The 18,537-nt window shown below is 49.2% G+C and overlaps 1 protein-coding gene across 1 annotated transcript; it reads left to right on the forward strand.

Annotated features, from left to right (window-relative positions):
• Positions 1-379: 379 nt before the first annotated feature.
• On the forward strand, positions 380-12,823 carry Hinfp (histone H4 transcription factor). Its single transcript, XM_013009784.1, has 10 exons — positions 380-437; positions 3,914-4,282; positions 7,978-8,207; positions 8,409-8,520; positions 8,688-8,840; positions 9,294-9,371; positions 9,454-9,574; positions 9,656-9,794; positions 9,867-9,991; positions 11,883-12,823. Exons 2-10 carry the CDS (start codon positions 4,102-4,104, stop codon positions 12,298-12,300), a joined length of 1,557 nt encoding a protein of 518 aa, XP_012865238.1. The 5' UTR covers positions 380-437; positions 3,914-4,101; the 3' UTR covers positions 12,301-12,823.
• The last annotated feature ends 5,714 nt before the right edge of the window (positions 12,824-18,537 follow it).

Raw genomic sequence — 18,537 nt, forward strand, 5'->3', positions numbered from 1 at the left:
GCAGGCGCAGCGGTGGGCGCGGCCCCCGCGTGTCCTCCCGGGCAGTGCCCACGCCGCAACGATCGCCGCCGGGCAGGAGGTCGCCCCGCGGCGCCCGGCTGCGCCCCTGCGCATGCCCACTGGGCTCGGCGCGCGGAGTCTGCGCAGTGAGGGGAACGCGGGGGCCTCCGGTCCGCGCACCTTCCAGAAGCACCGCGGGGCCGCCCAGAACTACCTTTCTACGAATCCGCTCAGGTCCCGCCGGGCAGGCCGAGCCCCGCCCACCGTTCCCGCCCCTTCCGTGTTTTGGTACTCACGGGTTCTGCCAGACGCGACCTGCCATTGGCTGACAGTCGGATCGGGAGCAGCGATTGGCTGTCGCTGACTGTCGCTCACGCGCCCTTCTGGTGGAAGGTCTGGGGTGGGTGGAGAGCGGGGCTCCCGGGCGCTGACGCGGGGTAAGTTGGTGCTCGCTGCGGGGGCACGCGGGGAGCCAGACTCTTCCCGAGTTTGGTGTTGCAACTCCGCCGCGCGGGCCTTGGCTGCGGTCCCCTTCCTGACTCGACTGCCCCTCCTTGCTCCTCGGGGGCCCTCGCGGTGGCCGGGGCGCGTTCACAGCCAGGCCGCGCCGGGGAGGAAGCCGGGAAGCCGGCCGGGCTTCGCCCTCCGGGACCGTCCCAGGCCTGGGAGTTCATTTCTCCGGGCTCCGAGGCAGGGCCCGGGCCGAGGGCGAGCCTTCCGACGTGGCTGCCCACGGGGATTTCTGTTGTCTGATCTCTCTCGGGCTTTGTTGTGTGTGGTGGTGCTGGGGTTTGAACCCAGGGCCTGGGGCTGGCTGGAGGCGCTTTGTTTTGATCGAGGTCTTCCCACGTCACCGTCGTTTCTCTTTTCAGTCACGTTGTGAACCCTTGAGGGAGGGCTTGGACGTGGGCCCCCTCCCCCTCCCGGGGTTCCATTCAGGGTTCACTGCGTGCCCTTCCACACGCTGTGTACTCTCTTGAGGAATGCATTTGTTTCTGGCGCTTTTACTGTGAGCCCCGAAGAGGAATGATAAAGAATTCGCTAGGTTGTTAATGTGAAGGTATTCTTTCTTTGTTGGCTTTTTTTTTAAACTTTCAGAATTGGTGCTTAAATCTCACAGATCATCTTACCTTCCGAAGAGGAGATACTTAGGTCTAACACTTCCGATGTCTGAAGTAGTTAAGTCAGTGAAATGGGTCTAAGTCTTCCTGTGTTCCATGGGAAACAGGCCCAAGTAATTTCGCCTAAGATCGTGTTAGTAAATGTGGGAGCTTTGTAATTAGATCTGTTGAAGCCAACACCCATATTAGTGTCCTATTTTACAATTCACAAAAGTTCAGAGAAGCTGTATGATTTGTACAAGGTAGTTATTTATGGGCTTTCTTAAACATGAAAAGAAGTTGGCAAGAGGGCTGGGGGCGGGGGCAGGATGTCGCTCTGCTCCGTTGTGGAGCACCTGCCTATTCTGTAAGAGGCCCTGGGTTTGGTTCTCAGCACTGAAAAACAAGAAATATTTGCCTGTAGATCCAGTGCTTGGGATGCCGAGGCAGATTGTGAGTATAAGGTAAACGCTACAAAGCATAACCCAGTCTCAAGAAATAAAACAGCTGGGCACTGATAGCTTACATCTGCAATCCTAGTTGCTCAAGAGGCTAAGATCTGCCGGGCGCTGGTGGCTCACCTGTAATCCTAGCTACTCAGGAAGCTGAGATCTGAGGATCACGGTTTAAAGCCAGCCTGGGCAGGAAAGTCCATGAGATTCTTATCTTCAGTTAACTACTAGAAAACTGGAAGTGGCTCATTGGCCCAAGCGGTAGAGTGCTCATCTTGAGCTGAAGAGTGCAGGGACAGCGCCCAAGCCCAGAGTTCAAGCCCCACGACGGACCAAAAAAAAACCAGGGGCTAAGATCTGAGGATCCCAGTTTGAAGCCAGCCCAGGCAGGAAAGTCTGTCAGACTGTTATCTCCAACTAACCAGCTAAAAGCCAGAAGTGGAGTTGGGGCTCCAATGGTAGAACCTTGGGTGAAAAAGGCCAAGTGAGAATGTGAGGCCCAAAATTCAAGCCCAGTGTCAAGCACCAAATGAAAACAAAACAACAGAAAACATAATAACCTTCAGTTTGGTTTTGCAGATAGAACTAAATAGGATACAGGCCAGGCTTTCTAGAGCTGGCAGCTTCATTGTGGAAAGCTGACAAAATGACTACTTAATAAAATGTGTACCAGGTAGTAAAGCCAACCTCCTTGGCTCTGTGTATACTCCATCACTTCCAACTTAATGACGAGTAAATTCCTTAACCTACCCAGGCCCATTTCTTTCCTTTTCTGTAAAGCTGGATAATAATTATACTTCAGCAGGGTGCAGTTTTTATATTTGTAAAATACCTAGAATAATGCTTGGTATATAATAGCTAGTTAGTAGAGCGAATCCACTTTTTTTCCCATACTGGGGTTTGAACTTGGCTTTGCACTTGGTTTCTTTGTGGTACTCTACCACTCGAGCAGTACTTCAGTCCTTTTTTTTTTTTTTTTTGCTGGTTATTTTGGAAGAGACAGACTTTTCTCTTAAACTCAGGCTGGGTCTGAACCCCAATCTTAAGATCTGAGTAACTATAGCCACACCTGTAATTCTAGCTACTGAGGAGGCTGAGATCTGAGGATTGAGGTTCAAAGCCAGCCCGGCCAAGGAAAGTCCATGAGACTCCTATCTCCAATAAACTATCAGAAAACCGGAAGTGGCACTGTGGCTCAAGTGGTAGAGTGCTCTCCTTGAACTGAAGAGCTAAGGGACAGCACCCAGGCCCAGAGTTCAAGCCCCATGACCGACAAAAAAAAAAGCAAAATCTGAGTAACTAAGATTGTAGATGTGAGCCATTAGTGCTTGGCTATTTATTACATTCTTAAGTGTACACAGCACTGTATAGACACCCAAGGTGCAAAATAATTAAAGACATGTGCCTTTTATATTCAAATGGAATCTACATTTTAAACACGTTGAAATCGAGGATTTGATAGGCCAAGCAAGGATTGTGTGGCACTTTGAAAGTCTGACATGAGACCTAATGACAATTCAATGATTAGGGAGCTTCTGAGTCCCCATATGTCTAGGTTGCATCAAGTAGAATATGAACTTTGGAGTCAGCTAGTATGTGGACTTGGGCACACAGTTCACCTCTCCTAGTCCCAGATCCTTATCAATAAATGAGGCTAAAGATAGTGTCTACATCAGAGAGGAGTGTTGCCAATTAAATGACCCAATGAATAGAATGATTAATATGGTACCTAACAATATACTAAGTGTAAAAGTTTACAGCTAGCTGGGTGCCAGTGGCTCACGCCTGTAATCCTAACTACTCAGAAGGCTGAGATCTGAGGATCACTGTTCAGGAAAGTCTTGAGCAGGAAAGTCCATGAGACTCTTATTTCCAATAAACCACCAGAAAACTGAAAGTTGGCTCAAGTGGTAGAGTGCTAGCCTTGAGCTGAAGAGCTGAGGGACAGTGCACAGGCCCAGAGTTCAAGCCCCATGACTGACAAATAAATAAACATTTAGAGCAAAACTAATGTTTTTGGCCAAGATCATACTTGTGCTTGCTCATTTGTGGTAGAAGGTGAAGTTTGATTTTTTTTTTTTTTGTCGGTCGTGGGGCTTGAACTCTGGGCCTGGGCGCTGTCCCTCAGCTCTTCAGCTCAAGGCGAGCGCTCTACCACTTGAGCTACAGCGCCACTTCCTAAGTTTGATTTTTAACTTTGATCCTGATCCAGAGTCATCTCTTTGGACCTGAACAATGGTCTTTGTCCCTTAGGAATAAATGTTTCTTGGCAGATTATAAGGAAGCTTCATGGGAAAATGTTAAAGTGTACAGCTCATTGTCTGGCATGTGTTTACTCATATTTTTCTTTTCTCTTCCCAGCAACACCAGACAGCTCCCAAGGGGGTAAGGAGCCACTGCTCCATTCTTACTGAAGAAGACACAGGGTCGCTGGCAAACCACCACTCCTCCTCCCCCCAGCCTGCCCGCCCAGCTGCTTGCCCCTAGTGGTCAGGGCGTGGAACCCTTGCAGCTGTGGATTTCTTCCCATTCTGCTTAGGGTAAAGGCCATGTCACCCCCTGGAAAAGGACCCCGGAAGGAGAACCTGGGGCTCCAGTGTGAGTGGGGGTCCTGTTCCTTTGTGTGCTCAGCCATGGAGGAGTTCTTTGAGCACGTCACTCAGCACCTGCAGCAGCACATGCATGGTTCCAGAGAGGAGGAGGGAGAGGAGGATGACAGTGACTTACTTGGTAAGGGAAAAGGACGCAGCAAGGGGAAAGAGTTCAAGGGCAGGTGGAAAAACCTGACTTCCCTTTACCTAGAGGAAAAAAGCAGCCAGCTAGTGTCGCAATAGTTTATTTTCCTCATTTTGCTTTGTTTAGCAAACACTGTAAAGTCATCTGGGTGCTGGAGACACGTGCCTGTAATCTTAACTACTCCGGAGGCTGAGATCTAAGGATTGCAGTTTGAGGCCAAGCTCCTATTCACAATCAAAAAAAAAAATCAGGAAGTGGAGCTGTGGCTCTAGTGGTAGAGTGCTAACCTTGAGCAAAAAAGCTCATGGACAGTGCCTAGATTCTGATTTTAAGTCCTAGGACCTGCACAAAAAAAAGGAAAATACAAAACATTGTAAACTCATTTGTAGAGAATTAAGAATAATGGCCAACAAAAGACAATTACTGGGTTGGGAATGTGGCCTAGTGGTAGAGTGCTTGCATGAAGCCCTGGGTTCAATTCCTCAGTACCACATAAGCAGAAAAAGCCAGAAAGTGGTGCTGTGGCTCAAGTGGTAGAGCGCAAGTCTTGAGCACAAAGAGGCTCAGGGACAGTACCCAGGCCCTGAGGTTAAGCCCCAGGACTGGCATTTAAAAAAAAAAAAAAAAGACATTACTTTTTATTTTATTTATCTTTTTGGTCAGTAGTGGGGTTTGAACTCTGGGCTTGGGCGCTGTCCTAGTGCTCTTCGGCTCAAGGTGAGTGCACTACCACTTGAGCCACAGCGCCACTTCCAGTTCTTGAGTGGTTTATTGGAGATAAGAATCTCATGGACTTTCCTTCCTGGGCTGGCTTTGAACCACAATCCTCAGATCTCAGCCTCCTGAGTTGCTAGGATTACAGGTGTGAGCCACTGGCACGGGCTTACCTTGTAATTTTTGTGTGTGCTGAGCTCAGAACCTTGTGTTTACTAGGCAGGGCTCTGCCACTTGGGTTGTGCCTCACTTCATTATTCTGTTTTATTACTTTTTTTTTGTCAGTTGTGGGACCTGAACTCTGGGCTTGAGCGTTGTCCCTCAGCTCTTCAGCTCAAGGCTAGCACTGTACCCCTTGAGCCACAGCGCCACTTCCAGCTTTTTCTGCTTATGTGGTGCTGAGGAATTGAACCCAGAGCCTCATGCATGCAAGGCAAGCGCTCTACCACTGAGCTACCTTCCCAGACACCCCCGCTTTTTTTTAAAGGAATTGGTGAAGTCTACTCAATAGACCTCACCACTTACTAATGAATCTGTTACAACACAGTTTAAAAAAATTATTCTAATGCCGGGCACTGGGGGCTCACGCCTATAATCCTAGCTATCCAGGAGGCTGAGATCTGAGGATTGCAGTTCAAAGCCAGCCCAGGAAGGAAAGTCCATGAGACTCTTATCTCCAGTAAACCACTAGGAAAACTGGAAGTGATGCTGTGTCTCAAGCGCTAGCCTTGAGCTGAAGAGCTGAGGGACAGCACCCAGGCCCAGAGTTCAAGCCCCACTACTGACAAAAAAAAAGAAAAAAATTATTCTACCAAGTCAGCCACTAGTGCCAGGCACTAGTGGCTTATAGCTGGAATCCTAGCTTCTCAGGAAGCTGTGATGTAAGTGTTGTGGTTCTGAGCCAGCCAAAATAAATCCAAGAGACTTACCTCTAATTAGCAAAAATCCAGAAGTGAAGGTATGGCTCTTAAGCAAAGTAGCCAAGCAGACACGCAAGCCCCTGAGTTTAAGCCCCACTACTGGCACACATAAAAGTCTACAGAAAAATGGGGGTAGAGGATGGTAATGTGGCTTAGTAGTAGTGCTTGCCTAGCATGCATCAAGTCCTGGGTTTGATTCTTCAGTACCACAGAAAAAGCTGGAAGTGGTGCTGTGGCTCCAGTGGTAGAGTGCTAGCCATGAGCAAAAGAAGCTCAGGGACAGGGCTGGGAAGGTGGCTCAGTGGTAGAGTGCTTGCCTTGCATACATGAGGCCCTGGGTTCAATTCCTCAGCACCACATAAGCAGAAAAAGCCACAAGTGGTGCTGTGGCTCAAGTGGTAGAGCGCTAGCCATGAGCTGAAGAGCTGAGGGACAGCAACAAGGCCCAGACTTCAGGGCTCACAACCAACATAAAACAAACAAAAAGAAGCTCAGGGACACTGCCCAGGCCCTGAGTGCAAGCCCCAGGACTGGCAAAAGGAAAAAGAAAAATGGGGGCAGTTGTCTTTCCAACACCCAAATTTTTAGTTCAGTGACTATGAACTTGTAACCGACAGTTTCAAAGCCAGATAATGTTTATACAAAAGTGAAAAAAATGACATTTGGGGATTAATTTATTTGCCACACTGGTTTTTTTTGTTTGTTTGTTTTTTGTTTTTAAATCGGTTGTGGTGTTTGAACTCTGGGCCTGGGCCCTGTCCCTGAGTCTTGAGCTCAAGGTGAGCACCCTGGAGCTGGGAAGGTGGCTCAGTGGTAGAGCGCTTGTCTTGCATGCAGAGGCCCTGGGTTTGATTTATCAGCACCACATAAGCAGAAAAAGCTGGAAGTAGGTGCTGTGACTCAAGTGGTAGAGCACTAGCCTTGAGCTGAAGAGCTGAGGGACAGCACCCAGGCCCAGAGTTCAGGCCCCACAACTGACAAAAAAAAAGGTGAACTCCCTACCAGTTGAGCTACAGTGCCACTTCCTGTTTTCTGGAAATGAGTCTCATGGACTTTTCCTGCCCTGGCTGGCTTTAAACTGTGATCCTCAGATCTCAGCCTCTGGAGTAGCTAGGATTACACAAGATAGCCACTGGTACCCAGCTCTACCACACTACTTTTTATTTTATTTATTTGTTTGTTGGTTGTGGGGCTTGAACTCAAGGCCTGGGCGCTGTCCCTGAGCTCTTCAGCTTAAGCCTAGCACTCTACCGCTGGAGCCACAGCACCACTTCTGGCTTTTTTCTGCTGATGTGGTGCTGAGGAATTGAACCCGCTCTGCATGCAAGACAAGCGCTCTACCACTGAGCCACCTTCCCAGCCTGTGCCGTTCCCCCCCCCCCTCTCACTACTAACAAGCAGATTCCTGTGAAATATTGAAAGCTGGTGCTTAGAGATGCTAGAGAAGTAGGAAGTAGGTTGCAATAGCTGGCAGGTCCTTGCTGGAAGAAGGCTGATGGACAGCAGTAGAGAAAGGAATCCTGCAGATTTCTGAGGTTGAGAGGCTGCCTCTTCCTCAGGTTACTGCAGAAACTGAACAGAGGTTGTGCATGCGAGGGACACCTGCCATTTCTGGGTCTCTGGCAAAGGCCTTACACTCACTATTGTTACCTCAGCTTAGACCACGTCTCTACTCTTCCTTGAGGTCTTGATGATGTGGAACCACTTGCAAAATACCTTTGTCTAAATCATCTTTGTCCACATCAAATTACTTGTGTTTAGTTTATGATACTGTGTCTCCCCTCCATCCCCATGGCACTTAGTGCTAGTTGGAGTTTCTTATTTACAGATGTATTTGATGAATGTACTTTTTTCCTGACTGGAAGTGATGTGAGGGCAAAGGTTGGAACTATTTAGTTATATCCCATACCTGATACACAATAGGTGGTCATTAAATCCTGGTATTTGCTAAATGAACTGTGGGTAAATTGGTCGAGTGCTGTTAAATCCCTCAAATGGAAGATGAGCTGAGCCTTGGGAAGTATCACATTCTTCCTTCTAAACTTCTTTCTACAGAAGAAGAATTCTCCTGCCTGTGGCAGGAATGTGGCTTTTGCTCTATGGACAGTTCTGCTGACCTCATCCGCCATGTCTACTTCCACTGCTACCACACCAAGCTGAAACAGTGGGGGCTGCAGGCCCTGCAGAGCCAGGCTGACCTCAGCCCCTGCATCCTGGACTTCCAGAGCCGGAACATCATCCCTGACATCCCTGACCACTTCCTGTGTCTGTGGGAACATTGTGAGGTCAGCAGATAATGCCAGAAATAGGGGTTGGACGGAAACTGGGAATCTTAAGGCACCTTCCGTTTCTTAGTTAACTCCTTTCCTGAAACTTCCCCATCCCCACCACGTTAATTTGGGAGAGAACTGAGACCCCCCTTTGGGCACATAGGGATGAGTCCCTCCTCACACCCTCAGTCCTCACCCCAAGTTGCCCTGGCACAGAGCTCCTTCGACAACCCCGAGTGGTTCTACCGGCACGTGGAGGCACACAGCCTGTGCTGTGAATACCAGGCGGTCGGCAAGGACAACCATGTGGTGCTGTGTGGCTGGAAAGGTAGGGCCCTTCCCTGGCTGCTGTCTGGTTGATAGTGTGGGGGTGAGAAGGCGGGGGAAGGGATGGGACCAGTCCTGAAGGACAGGACAAGGTTGGCTGTTGTCTGACCCAGGTTCCAGAGCCTGCACAGGGTTTGGGCTGGGGTCTGACCAGGCCTTCCTCCCCAGACTGTACCTGCACCTTCAAGGACCGCTGTAAGCTCCGCGAGCACCTGCGCAGCCACACCCAGGAGAAGGTGGTCGCCTGCCCCACTTGCGGGGGCATGTTTGCCAACAACACCAAGTTCCTAGATCACATCCGTCGCCAGACCTCATTGGATCGTAAGCTTGTGGAGGGAAGGGCTGGGTGCAGGTATCCTGCTGGAGTGAGGTTGGGGGCATGTTCCAGGGGGGTGGCCACTTTGCTCCCTCCCGCTTTTGGGCTCAGGCACTTCCCAGCCTATTCACAGACATTGCTGTTCAGCACTGCTTGTGTGCTAAATCAGTTACCTTGAAATTCTCACAACAACCCCATGAGGTAGGCTTCTTATCCCCCTTTTTGCAGATGAGGAAACTGAGGCTCAGAGAGGTTAAATCACTTACCTGAGATCACACAGATAGTAAGTGATCAAGTCGGGCTTTTAATTCAGATTCTTGACTCCAAATCCCATCCATAGCTTCCTAAGCTCCCTTTGGTCCTGGGGTGGTTCCCTTCTGCCTGGGGTGGTTCCCTGTCTTCGCGTGTTTGTCCACTGTCTCTACAGTCCCCCTTTCCTCCCACCCACCCTGCCCCAGAGCAGCGTTTCCAGTGCTCCCACTGTTCAAAGAGATTTGCCACCGAGCGGCTGCTACGGGACCACATGCGCAACCACGGTTAGTAGCCTTCCCAGCCTCCCTGCCCACCCCGCAAGGTTCTGAGCGAGTCCTGAGGTCACAGCCTTCTCTCCACTCGTAGTGAACCACTACAAGTGCCCTCTGTGTGACATGACCTGCCCACTGCCGTCCTCCCTCCGCAACCACATGCGCTTCCGGCACAGTGAGGACCGGCCCTTTAAATGTGATTGTTGTGACTACAGGTAAGGGATGCTGGGGCCAGAAAACAAGGCCCCTGTTCCAGGGTCCCCATGCCCTCCACTCCTCCTGACCTCTTCCCACAGCTGCAAGAATCTGATTGACCTCCGGAAGCATCTGGACACCCACAGCAAGGAGTCGGCCTACAGATGTGACTTTGAGAATTGCGATTTCAGTGCTCGCTCGCTCAGCTCTATCAAGTCCCATTTTCGCAAAGTGCATGAAGTGAGTGGGGCTGGAGGGCGCGTGGGGGCGCTGGGGAGAAGCACCACCCTCACTTCTCCCTCCCCTCCCCAGGGAGACTCAGAACCAAGGTACAAATGTCACGTGTGTGACAAATGCTTCACACGCGGCAACAACCTCACTGTGCACCTTCGCAAGAAGCACCAGTTCAAGTGGCCCTCGGGGCACCCCCGTTTTCGGTATGTCTCTCAGTTTACACCCCCCTAGATTCACACGCATTCTTCTCATGCCTTTTTGGTGGGGAGGGCCGGAACTGGAGGTTTCACTGAGAGCCTTAGACTCTTACTCAGTTTTTTCTGCTCACAGCTGGTCCTCTGCTACTTGAGCCACACCTCCAGTTTAGTTTTTTTTCCTGTTTAATTGGAGATAGTCTCACAGGCTTCCGCCGAGGCTGACTTTAAGTCATACAATCCTCAGATCTCAGCCTTCTAAGTAGCTAGGATTACATGTGTAAGCCACAGCTTCAGGCTTTTCTCTTGCCTTTTCAATTAGTAAAGAACCTTGAATTTTTTCATAGCTTGCTGCTCACCATCTCTATTGTGGCTCAACCAGAGAATAATGATGGGGCAAAGATTATTTTTATTTTTATTTTTTTAATCCAAGCCACATGTAGATCCAGTAAGTTGGTGGCAAAAGTTTTGTAGCTGGAGCTAGAAACTAGAGCCCCAGAGATCCTGACCCTCAGTTCTATGGCCTTCCCTTAAAGTCTTTCTCTCTTCTAGGTTGGGTTTCTGCACAGACTTTTCCATTTTCAGTAATGCTCTTCCCTTTTGCTTTCTATATTCTCCAGTAGAGACCTTTTTTTGCTTCAGTCATCTTATATTGAATTCCAGGACTTTTACCATCTACCATATTTATCTCTCTTTTTCTCTCTCTCTTTTGCTAGTTCTGGGGCTTGAATTCTGGGCCTGCCCTGAGATTCTTTTGCTCAAGGCTAGTGTTCTACCACTTGAGTCACAACACCACTCCTGGCTTTTCCTGAGTAATTTATTGAAACCTCACGCACTTTTCTGCCTGGGCTGGCTTCAAATTGCAATCTTTAGATCTCAGCCTCCTGAATAACTAGGATTACAAGTGTAAGCCACCCAATGTCCATCTCTCTCTTTTTTTGTCAGTCATGGGGCTTAGGCGCTGTCCCTCAGCTCTTCAGCTCAAGGCGGGTGCTCTTCCGCTTGAGCCATAGTGTCACTTTCAGTTTTCTAGTGGTTTATTGGAGATAAGGGTCTCATGGAGTTTCCTGCCCGGGCTGGCTTTGAACCTCGACCCTCAGATCTCAGCCTCCTGAGTAGCTAGGATTACAGGCATGAGCCACTGTGCTCAGCTTCTTTTTTTTTAATTGGTGTCAGTATAGGGCTTGAAGTCAGGGCCTGGGGATTGTCCCTTAGCTTTTTTGCTCAATGCTAGCGCTCTACCACTTACGTCACAGCTCCTGCCAGGCGCCAGTGGCTCAAGCCTGTAATCCTAGCTACTCAGGAGGCTGAGATCTGAGGATCACTGTTCAAAGCCAGCCCAGGCAGGTAAGTCCTTGAGACTCTTACCTCCAATAAACCAGAACTCTTTTTTTTTTTTTTTGGGTCCGGTTGTGGGGCCTGAACTCTGGGCCTAGGCGCTGGGCCTCAGCTCTTCAGCTCAAGGCTAGCACTCTACCACTTGAGCCACAGCACCACTCTTTTTGCTTATGTGGCGCTGAGGAATCGAACCCAGGGCCTCAGGCATGCAAAGCACTCTACCACTGAACCATCTTCCCAGCCCTAAACCAGAAATCTTATCTCCAATAAACTAGAAAACCAGAAGTGGCTCTGTGGCTCAAGCAGTAGAGCGCTCAGCTTGAGCGCAGGGACAGCGCCAAGGCCCAGAGTTCAAGCCCCATGACCAACAAAAAAAAAAAGTTGTGAGCTTTCCTACCCAAACTTGCTTCAAACCTCAATCCTCAGATCTCAGCCTCATAAATAGCTATGATGACCAGTGTGAACACTGGCACCTGGCCATTTTTGTCTCTTGACTCACTCATCTCTAGCTGATTTCTGCATCTTTCTACCCATTTACTGCCGTGTGCTTCCCCTCTACCAGATACAAGGAACATGAAGATGGCTACATGAGGCTGCAGCTGGTTCGCTATGAGAGTGTGGAGCTGACGCAGCAGCTGCTGCGCCAGCCCCAAGAGGAATCAGACCTAGAAGAGACACTGAATGAGAGCAGCCTGCAGGGCATCATTCTAGAGACCGTGCTAGGGGAGTCAGGACTTAAGGAAGAGACGGAAGAGGAGAATGGGGGTGTCAAGGGGACAGCCCACTCAACCTCTCAAGACAACCCCAGCCCTGTCATTCACATGGTGAATCAGACCAGTGCCCAAGGCCAGCGAGAGATTGTCTACTATGTGCTGTCTGAAGCCCCGGGAGAGCCCCCACCCGCCTCTGAGCCACCTGCAGAAAGCGTCCTGGAGACCCTTCAAGGAATACCTGAGGAGCCGGAGCTCCAGACCTTGTGAAGGCTGCGGAGCCCAGTTGTTCCTACCCCAGGCCTTGGGGTTTGAGCCAGGCAGAAGGCAGTGCCCCTGGGGGAACTGCCCTTGCCAAATGATGACTCTAGAAGAGGTGCTGAGAGCAGCGTGGTCCCCCCGGCCCAGGCTTGCATCCGTCTGAAAACTCTGAGGGGTTCCTTCCCCTGCTTTTTTTCCACACTGCATTTTTGTGGAGATCCTGAAGCATTCAGATTCTTTGAGGGGATTGTGAATGTGTGTGTTCTTACCCATAATCCCCTTGACATGCTAGACAACAATTAAGTCCTATATCAACTTGCATCCATTCTCTTCTTTGGGGGGGTCTGTACGTTTAAGGATGATGCATGATTCGTCCTGCAAGGACACTTTCCTCCCCGCCAGCACAGGCATTGAGAATCATGCAGCCATTTCTCTCTTAAGGGTTCTTGGACGTTTGTGACTATCCTCAGGGACAGGATTGGAAGCGAGTATATGTGTGACTATTGTTTTTGGTAATAAAAGAATCAGTTGGGCTGTTTCTTCCTTAAGTTTAGAGGCAGGGAGGTAACAAGGCTGCCGAGCAGGATGGATAATTAGCCCTCTTACCTTTCTAACGACTGAGGTAGTTAGACTGCCACGTGCTACTCATTTACTGGATCTTCTCTATTTTTATTTATATAACTTTATTGCTAATGAGGTGTTCTACAATTCCATAAGTCAAGTAATGAGTACTTTTTTTTTTTTTGGTCAGTCCTGGGGCTTCAACTCTGGGCCTGGGTGCTGACCCTCAGCTCTTCAGATCAAGGCTAGCACTCTACCACTTGAACCACAACGCCACTTCCGGTTTTCTGGTGGTTTATTAGCGATAAGAGTCTCATGGTCTTTCCTGCCTGGGCTGACTTTGAACTGTGATCCTCAGTGAGCCACCAGTGCCCAGCATGAGTACAATTTTTATAATTTGTTCAGAAGCTCTTCTAGGCCCTTAGTTATGAGTAAATAATGGGACTCAATAGAAGCTGTGCCCTTAGTTCTGATAGAACCCTGTACCTTTTGTGTGAAACTATGGGTCTGCAAAAGAAACTGGATGGAGGGTATGTTGAGATGTCTTCCAGGGAATGTCAGGTACTCAGAGAGCCGAAGAATTAAGTTAGAAAATAGTGTGTCCTAGCTGGGTGCCAGTGGCTCACACCTGTAATCTTAGCTACTCAGGAGGCTGAGATCTGAGGATCACGGTTCAAAGCCCAGGCAGGAAAGTCCGTGAGACTTATCTCCAATTAACCACCAGAAAACTGGAAGTGGTACTGTGGCTCAAGTGGTAGAGCGCTGCTTGCCTTGAGCTGAAGAGGTGAGGGACAGCGCCCAGGCCCAGAGTTCAAGCTCTACAACTGACAAAAAAAAAATTGTCTGAAAATTATTGTACATTTTCCTGGAGAAAGGATCTGTTCTGTTTTAAAAAAGATTGAAACCTTGAGTTAGTGCTGGTGACACACCCATAACCGTAGCTTTTAGGAGGACTGAGGTCTAAAAATCAAGGTTGAAAGACAGCTGAAGCAGAAAAGTCCCTAAGAGCCAGGTGCTCCTGGCTCATGCTTGTAATCCTAACTACTCAGGAGGTTGAGCCTGGGCAGAAAAGTCCTTGAGATTTTCTCCAATTAATCACCAGAAAACCAGAAGTGGCATTGTGGCTCAAGTGGTAGAGCACTTGCCTTGAGCTGAAGACTTCAGGGACAGTGCCCAGGCCCAGAGTTGAAGGTCTACGACCCACAAAAAAAGTCTGTAAGAGACTCTATCTCCCATTAGGCAGAATGCTGCAATGGAGTCATGGCTAGAACATCATCCATGAGGGAAAAATAGAGCTAGTGTACAAGCCTTGGTGCTGGCACACATCCAACCTCTCCGCCAACATACAGACTGAAACCTTTCAAAATAACCATTCTTTAGACCTGTACAATGTTTTCTCAGCACCTTGCTCCATTCTTAATGGTTTCTGCTAGTCTGGAGAAGTTAAGGAAATATTTTCTGGGATCTTAATGGACAGAAACCTGTTCAAATAGGATTTCTGAAAAAGGACCTCACAGAGTGCTGGTGGCTCAACGCCTGTAATCCTAGCTACACAGGAGGCTGAGATCTGAGGATCACAGTTTAAAGCCATCTTGGGCAGCAAAGCCCATGAGACTCATCTCCAATTAACCACCAGAAAATCGGAAGTGGTGCTGTGGCTCAAGTGGTAGAGCGCTCGCCTTGAGCTGAAGAGCTCAGGGACAGCACCCAGGCCCAGAGTTCAAGCCCCATGACTGACAACAACAAAAAAGATCTAATTTAGTGTTGGGAATGTAGCTTAGTTGTAGAGCACTTGACTAGCATGTGTCAGGCCATGGATCTGATCCCTAGCACTGAAGAAGAAAAAAAATTATTAGAAAAATGATGTGTGCCTATTATAGGCAGAATTAGCAAATAAAAATGTTAACTATCATTCAGACTTGGTAAGGATAAAGAATAAAATCCAAGAACTGTCCTGGAGAGAGACAGTACAAGGGCATGGAGAGGCTAGGAATTAGAATGATAAAAAGTTTATTGCCTGGGTGCTGGTGGTTCACACCTGTAATCCTAGCTGCTCAGAAGGCTGAGATCTGAGGCTCACCCTTGAAAGCTAGCAGGAAACGTTCATGAGATTATCCAGTTAACCTCCAAAGAGCTGGAAGTAGAGTTATAGCTCAAATGGCATAATACCAGCCTTGAGCAAAAAACTAAGGATCATGTCCAGATCCTGAGTTTAAGCCCTGGTATCAGAAAAACAACAAAAATCTTGAGTACATTTAGAAGCTCAAAAGTCAAAATAGAAGCTAGAAATGAAGAAATAAAGCTCAGTGATACAGTATGCTTTGTATGCATGAGGCCCTAGATTTAATCCCCAGCACCACCCACCCCCCAAAAAAAAATTAACCTGGACAATGAACTAATCAGGGAAGGCTTCATCTAGAAGAAATTTCCTTGTAACAAGATGAATAAAGAAAAAAATTGCAGTGCCCCATTTTTCACAGGCTGTGTTACAGAAATTGAAAACAATTGACATTGTGGCTGAAAAGTAAGAAGATCTCTGTTATTCTAAAAGGCATTGGTAGTCGGGGAGAGAAGACAGGGAGACCAGGAGTCAGAGCTGCTTTTTTTTTTCTTTTGGTGGAAGTCTATAACCAAGAGAAGTGATAAGTGCATCTGAAAGTTGGTTTATGGTGAGAAGTAGCCATGATGAAGGGGAATACATTTTTCTTGGTACTAAATGGCCTTGTGCATGTTAGATATGTGCTCTACCACTGGGCTTGTCCCCAGTTCCAGAGAATAAATTGTTTAATTGATATTAGATTATTATGTGAACATGGGCACTTAAATGAATTTTTGCTCAAGACTGGGAATCCGGGAACAACCTTTGCATGAACCGGAAATTAGGACTGAGAGGGAAAGGTAGAGACGATGGTGAACTAGTTTAGATTTCTTGGTCAGGGAAGGACTTCCCAAATGCTCAGGTGCTCTTCCCCATTTCCCCAAATAAACCTTTCATCCCCTTAGATTCAAGCTCCTACCTCGGTCCCCCTTGCCCCAACTAGAGCCTCCTTCCAGGGAAAGTTCCTTAGACCCAGAAATTTAAGACTTTGCTGCTGTAGTTTAGCAAGTGTGCTAGAAGCTGGCAGTTCTTTTATTCATCCAACCTTCTTGCTTCTGAGCTGCACTTCCCCAAGTGGCCAGCAGAGGTCTTCTCATTGACAAACACTAAAATCATGATGCCCAGAGATGGGACAGTCACAGTATGCAAAGGAGGCATAGCAAATGAAGGACCTGGCGAGGTGGGAGCAGAATGGGGCCAGTCACCACGTCCCGGGTTGAAGCCCTTTGCAGGTCTCATGAGGCCTGACCACATTCTCTTTCCCACCTGCCATCACAGGATCCTTACAAGTTGCTTCTCTCTCAACTCCCTACCCAGAGCAGCATGTTGTCTGTTAGATTAGCTCCTAACACTAATCTGAGATAAGAATTTTCCTCTTAAGCCAATTATAATTAACCCTTGAATGTCTGGGCTTAGGAAACTTGCCCCTTAGAGGACGGAAGGAGGTTTATTTAAGGAAATAGGGGATTGTCTGGACATTAGGGCATGTCTATGGGAAAGGGATATTCTGGAGATAGTAAAGTCTAGACTGAGTACAGAAGGTTCTTTTTAGCAATACTTCTCTTAAGTGTGGTCCCCAGATTAGCAGCATCAGCAACCCCCAGAACCCATTGGAGATGTAGAGCCTTTGGCACCACACTTGATTCCCCCAGAACTCATCTAAGATGTAGAGCCTTTGGAACCATGACAAATATTGAACTTGAAGCCCTGGGAGTGGAGCCCAGTACTCTGAGTTTTAGCAAAGCCTCTAGAAGATTCAGTAAAGCACTAAAATTTGACAACTACTGCTCATGAGTCTATCTGTAGAGTTGAAAGTGTATTCTCAGGGATTAGAGGAGGGTGCAGGAGAGAAGCGGGGAGTGTCCTCCAAATGGGGAGGGCCTGCTCAGAGCACCTCTGTCAGGTTCGAAAGGTTGTGTGTTCTAGAATGAGAGATGTATTTGGGAGGGGAAAACAGATCTGCTTTATTAAAATGAGGTAATGAAGAAAGCAACAGAAAGGGTTATTCTGATCAAAAGAATGTATGTATGTATACATAGTGAAACCCCTTGGTACAATTAATATGCACTTAAAAAGAGACAGTAACATAAAACAGGATCTGTTAATGGGGCTAGCCGTAGGAGAGGAGAGGGCTAAAAAAAGTGGGTGAGATCTGAGGAACATGGTTCAAAGTTCACCCAGGCAGGTAAGTCTGTGAGACTCATCTCCAATTAACCACCAGAAAACCGGAAGTGGCGCTGTGGTTCAAGTGGTAGAGCGCTCGCCTTGAGCTGAAGAGCTCAGGGACAGCACCCAGGCCCAGAGTTCAAGCCCCACAACCGACAAAAAAAAAAGATGATTAAATGAGAAAATATGTGCTGTATAGTAGTTGCTTAATAAATGCAACTTGCTGGGTACTAGTCACTCATACATGTAATCCTAGTGACTCACGAGGCTGAGATTTAAGAATTGCAGTTTGAAGCCAGTTGTGAGACTCAATATCTCTAATGAACCACTAAAAAGCCAGAAGTGGAGCTATAGCTCAGGTAGGAGAGCACTAGCTTTGAGTGAAAAAGCTAAGGAATAGCACCCAGGCCCTGAGTTCAAGCTCCAGTACTGGCACGTGCATGCGCGCACACACACACACACACACACACACACACACACACAGAGCAACAGCTGAGCTCTCTGGGAGTCTACAGTGGAGTGTCCGAGGTTAACTTGATGATGGAGGGCCCATCTGAAGAGTAGGAGGGTTCTTCTGAGGGAAGCCCTGACAGGGGAGCAGGAAGAAGAGAAGAGGGAAAGGCTGAATGTCAAGCCCATCCGTGCACACCTCACACTTACAGAGTGGGGCCTATCCTGGACTTCTGAACTGAGAGGCGGGGGAAGGGAGGAAGGTTTGACTGCTAGTAACCTCTCCCTGCCGCAGCCCCGACCAGCCGGGGTGGCGGCAGCCATGCCCGCGGCCGGGCAGCCTCCCTGCCCTTCCTCGGCTGGGTTGACAGGTGTGAGCTTCCACCGAGGCGGGCGGGCTAACCTACTTACTCCTTGAAGACGCCAAGAGCGCGGGGCAAGCGGGGGCCAAGCGTGTGTCCGGGGACCCTGGGCGCACGCTGGGGCCGGAGCGTGCGGAGGGTGGAGGAGGACGCCCTCGGGTGGGTGTCCGTGTCCGTGTCCGGCCCCGCGGAGGCCTGAGTCGGGAGGAACGGCTTTCTGCAGTGGTCTGGGCCGGTTTAACCTTGGCGCCGCCTGCACCCTCCCCCAGGACGACTCCCGTCCTGCTGTTCCAAGCCCTTCCTTTGGGGTAGGGCGAGGCCTCGCCTTGGACCAGGGCTGAGATGGGTGTGGGGGGCGCTGTGTGCAGAGACTGAGGGTGCTGCCCTCTGCACCCCACTGCCTCTACTGTCCACCCTGTCGGCGCCCCCCGTGTGACCCCAGCTCTCCTTCACGTACCGCCCCCCCGTGCCCCCAGCCGACCCTTCGCCGCTAACCGGGTCCACAAAGGCATCCCCGAGGCCCTGGCGCGGGGCGGTGGTCCTGCCCGGCCGTCCTCGCCCCCCGCGGGCACTGGGGCGGCGCGGGCCCTTTAAGAGCCGCGGGACCCG

Source organism: Dipodomys ordii, unplaced genomic scaffold (assembly GCF_000151885.1).
Source record: "Dipodomys ordii isolate 6190 unplaced genomic scaffold, Dord_2.0 Scaffold10, whole genome shotgun sequence".
Classification (NCBI taxonomy): domain Eukaryota; kingdom Metazoa; phylum Chordata; class Mammalia; order Rodentia; family Heteromyidae; genus Dipodomys; species Dipodomys ordii.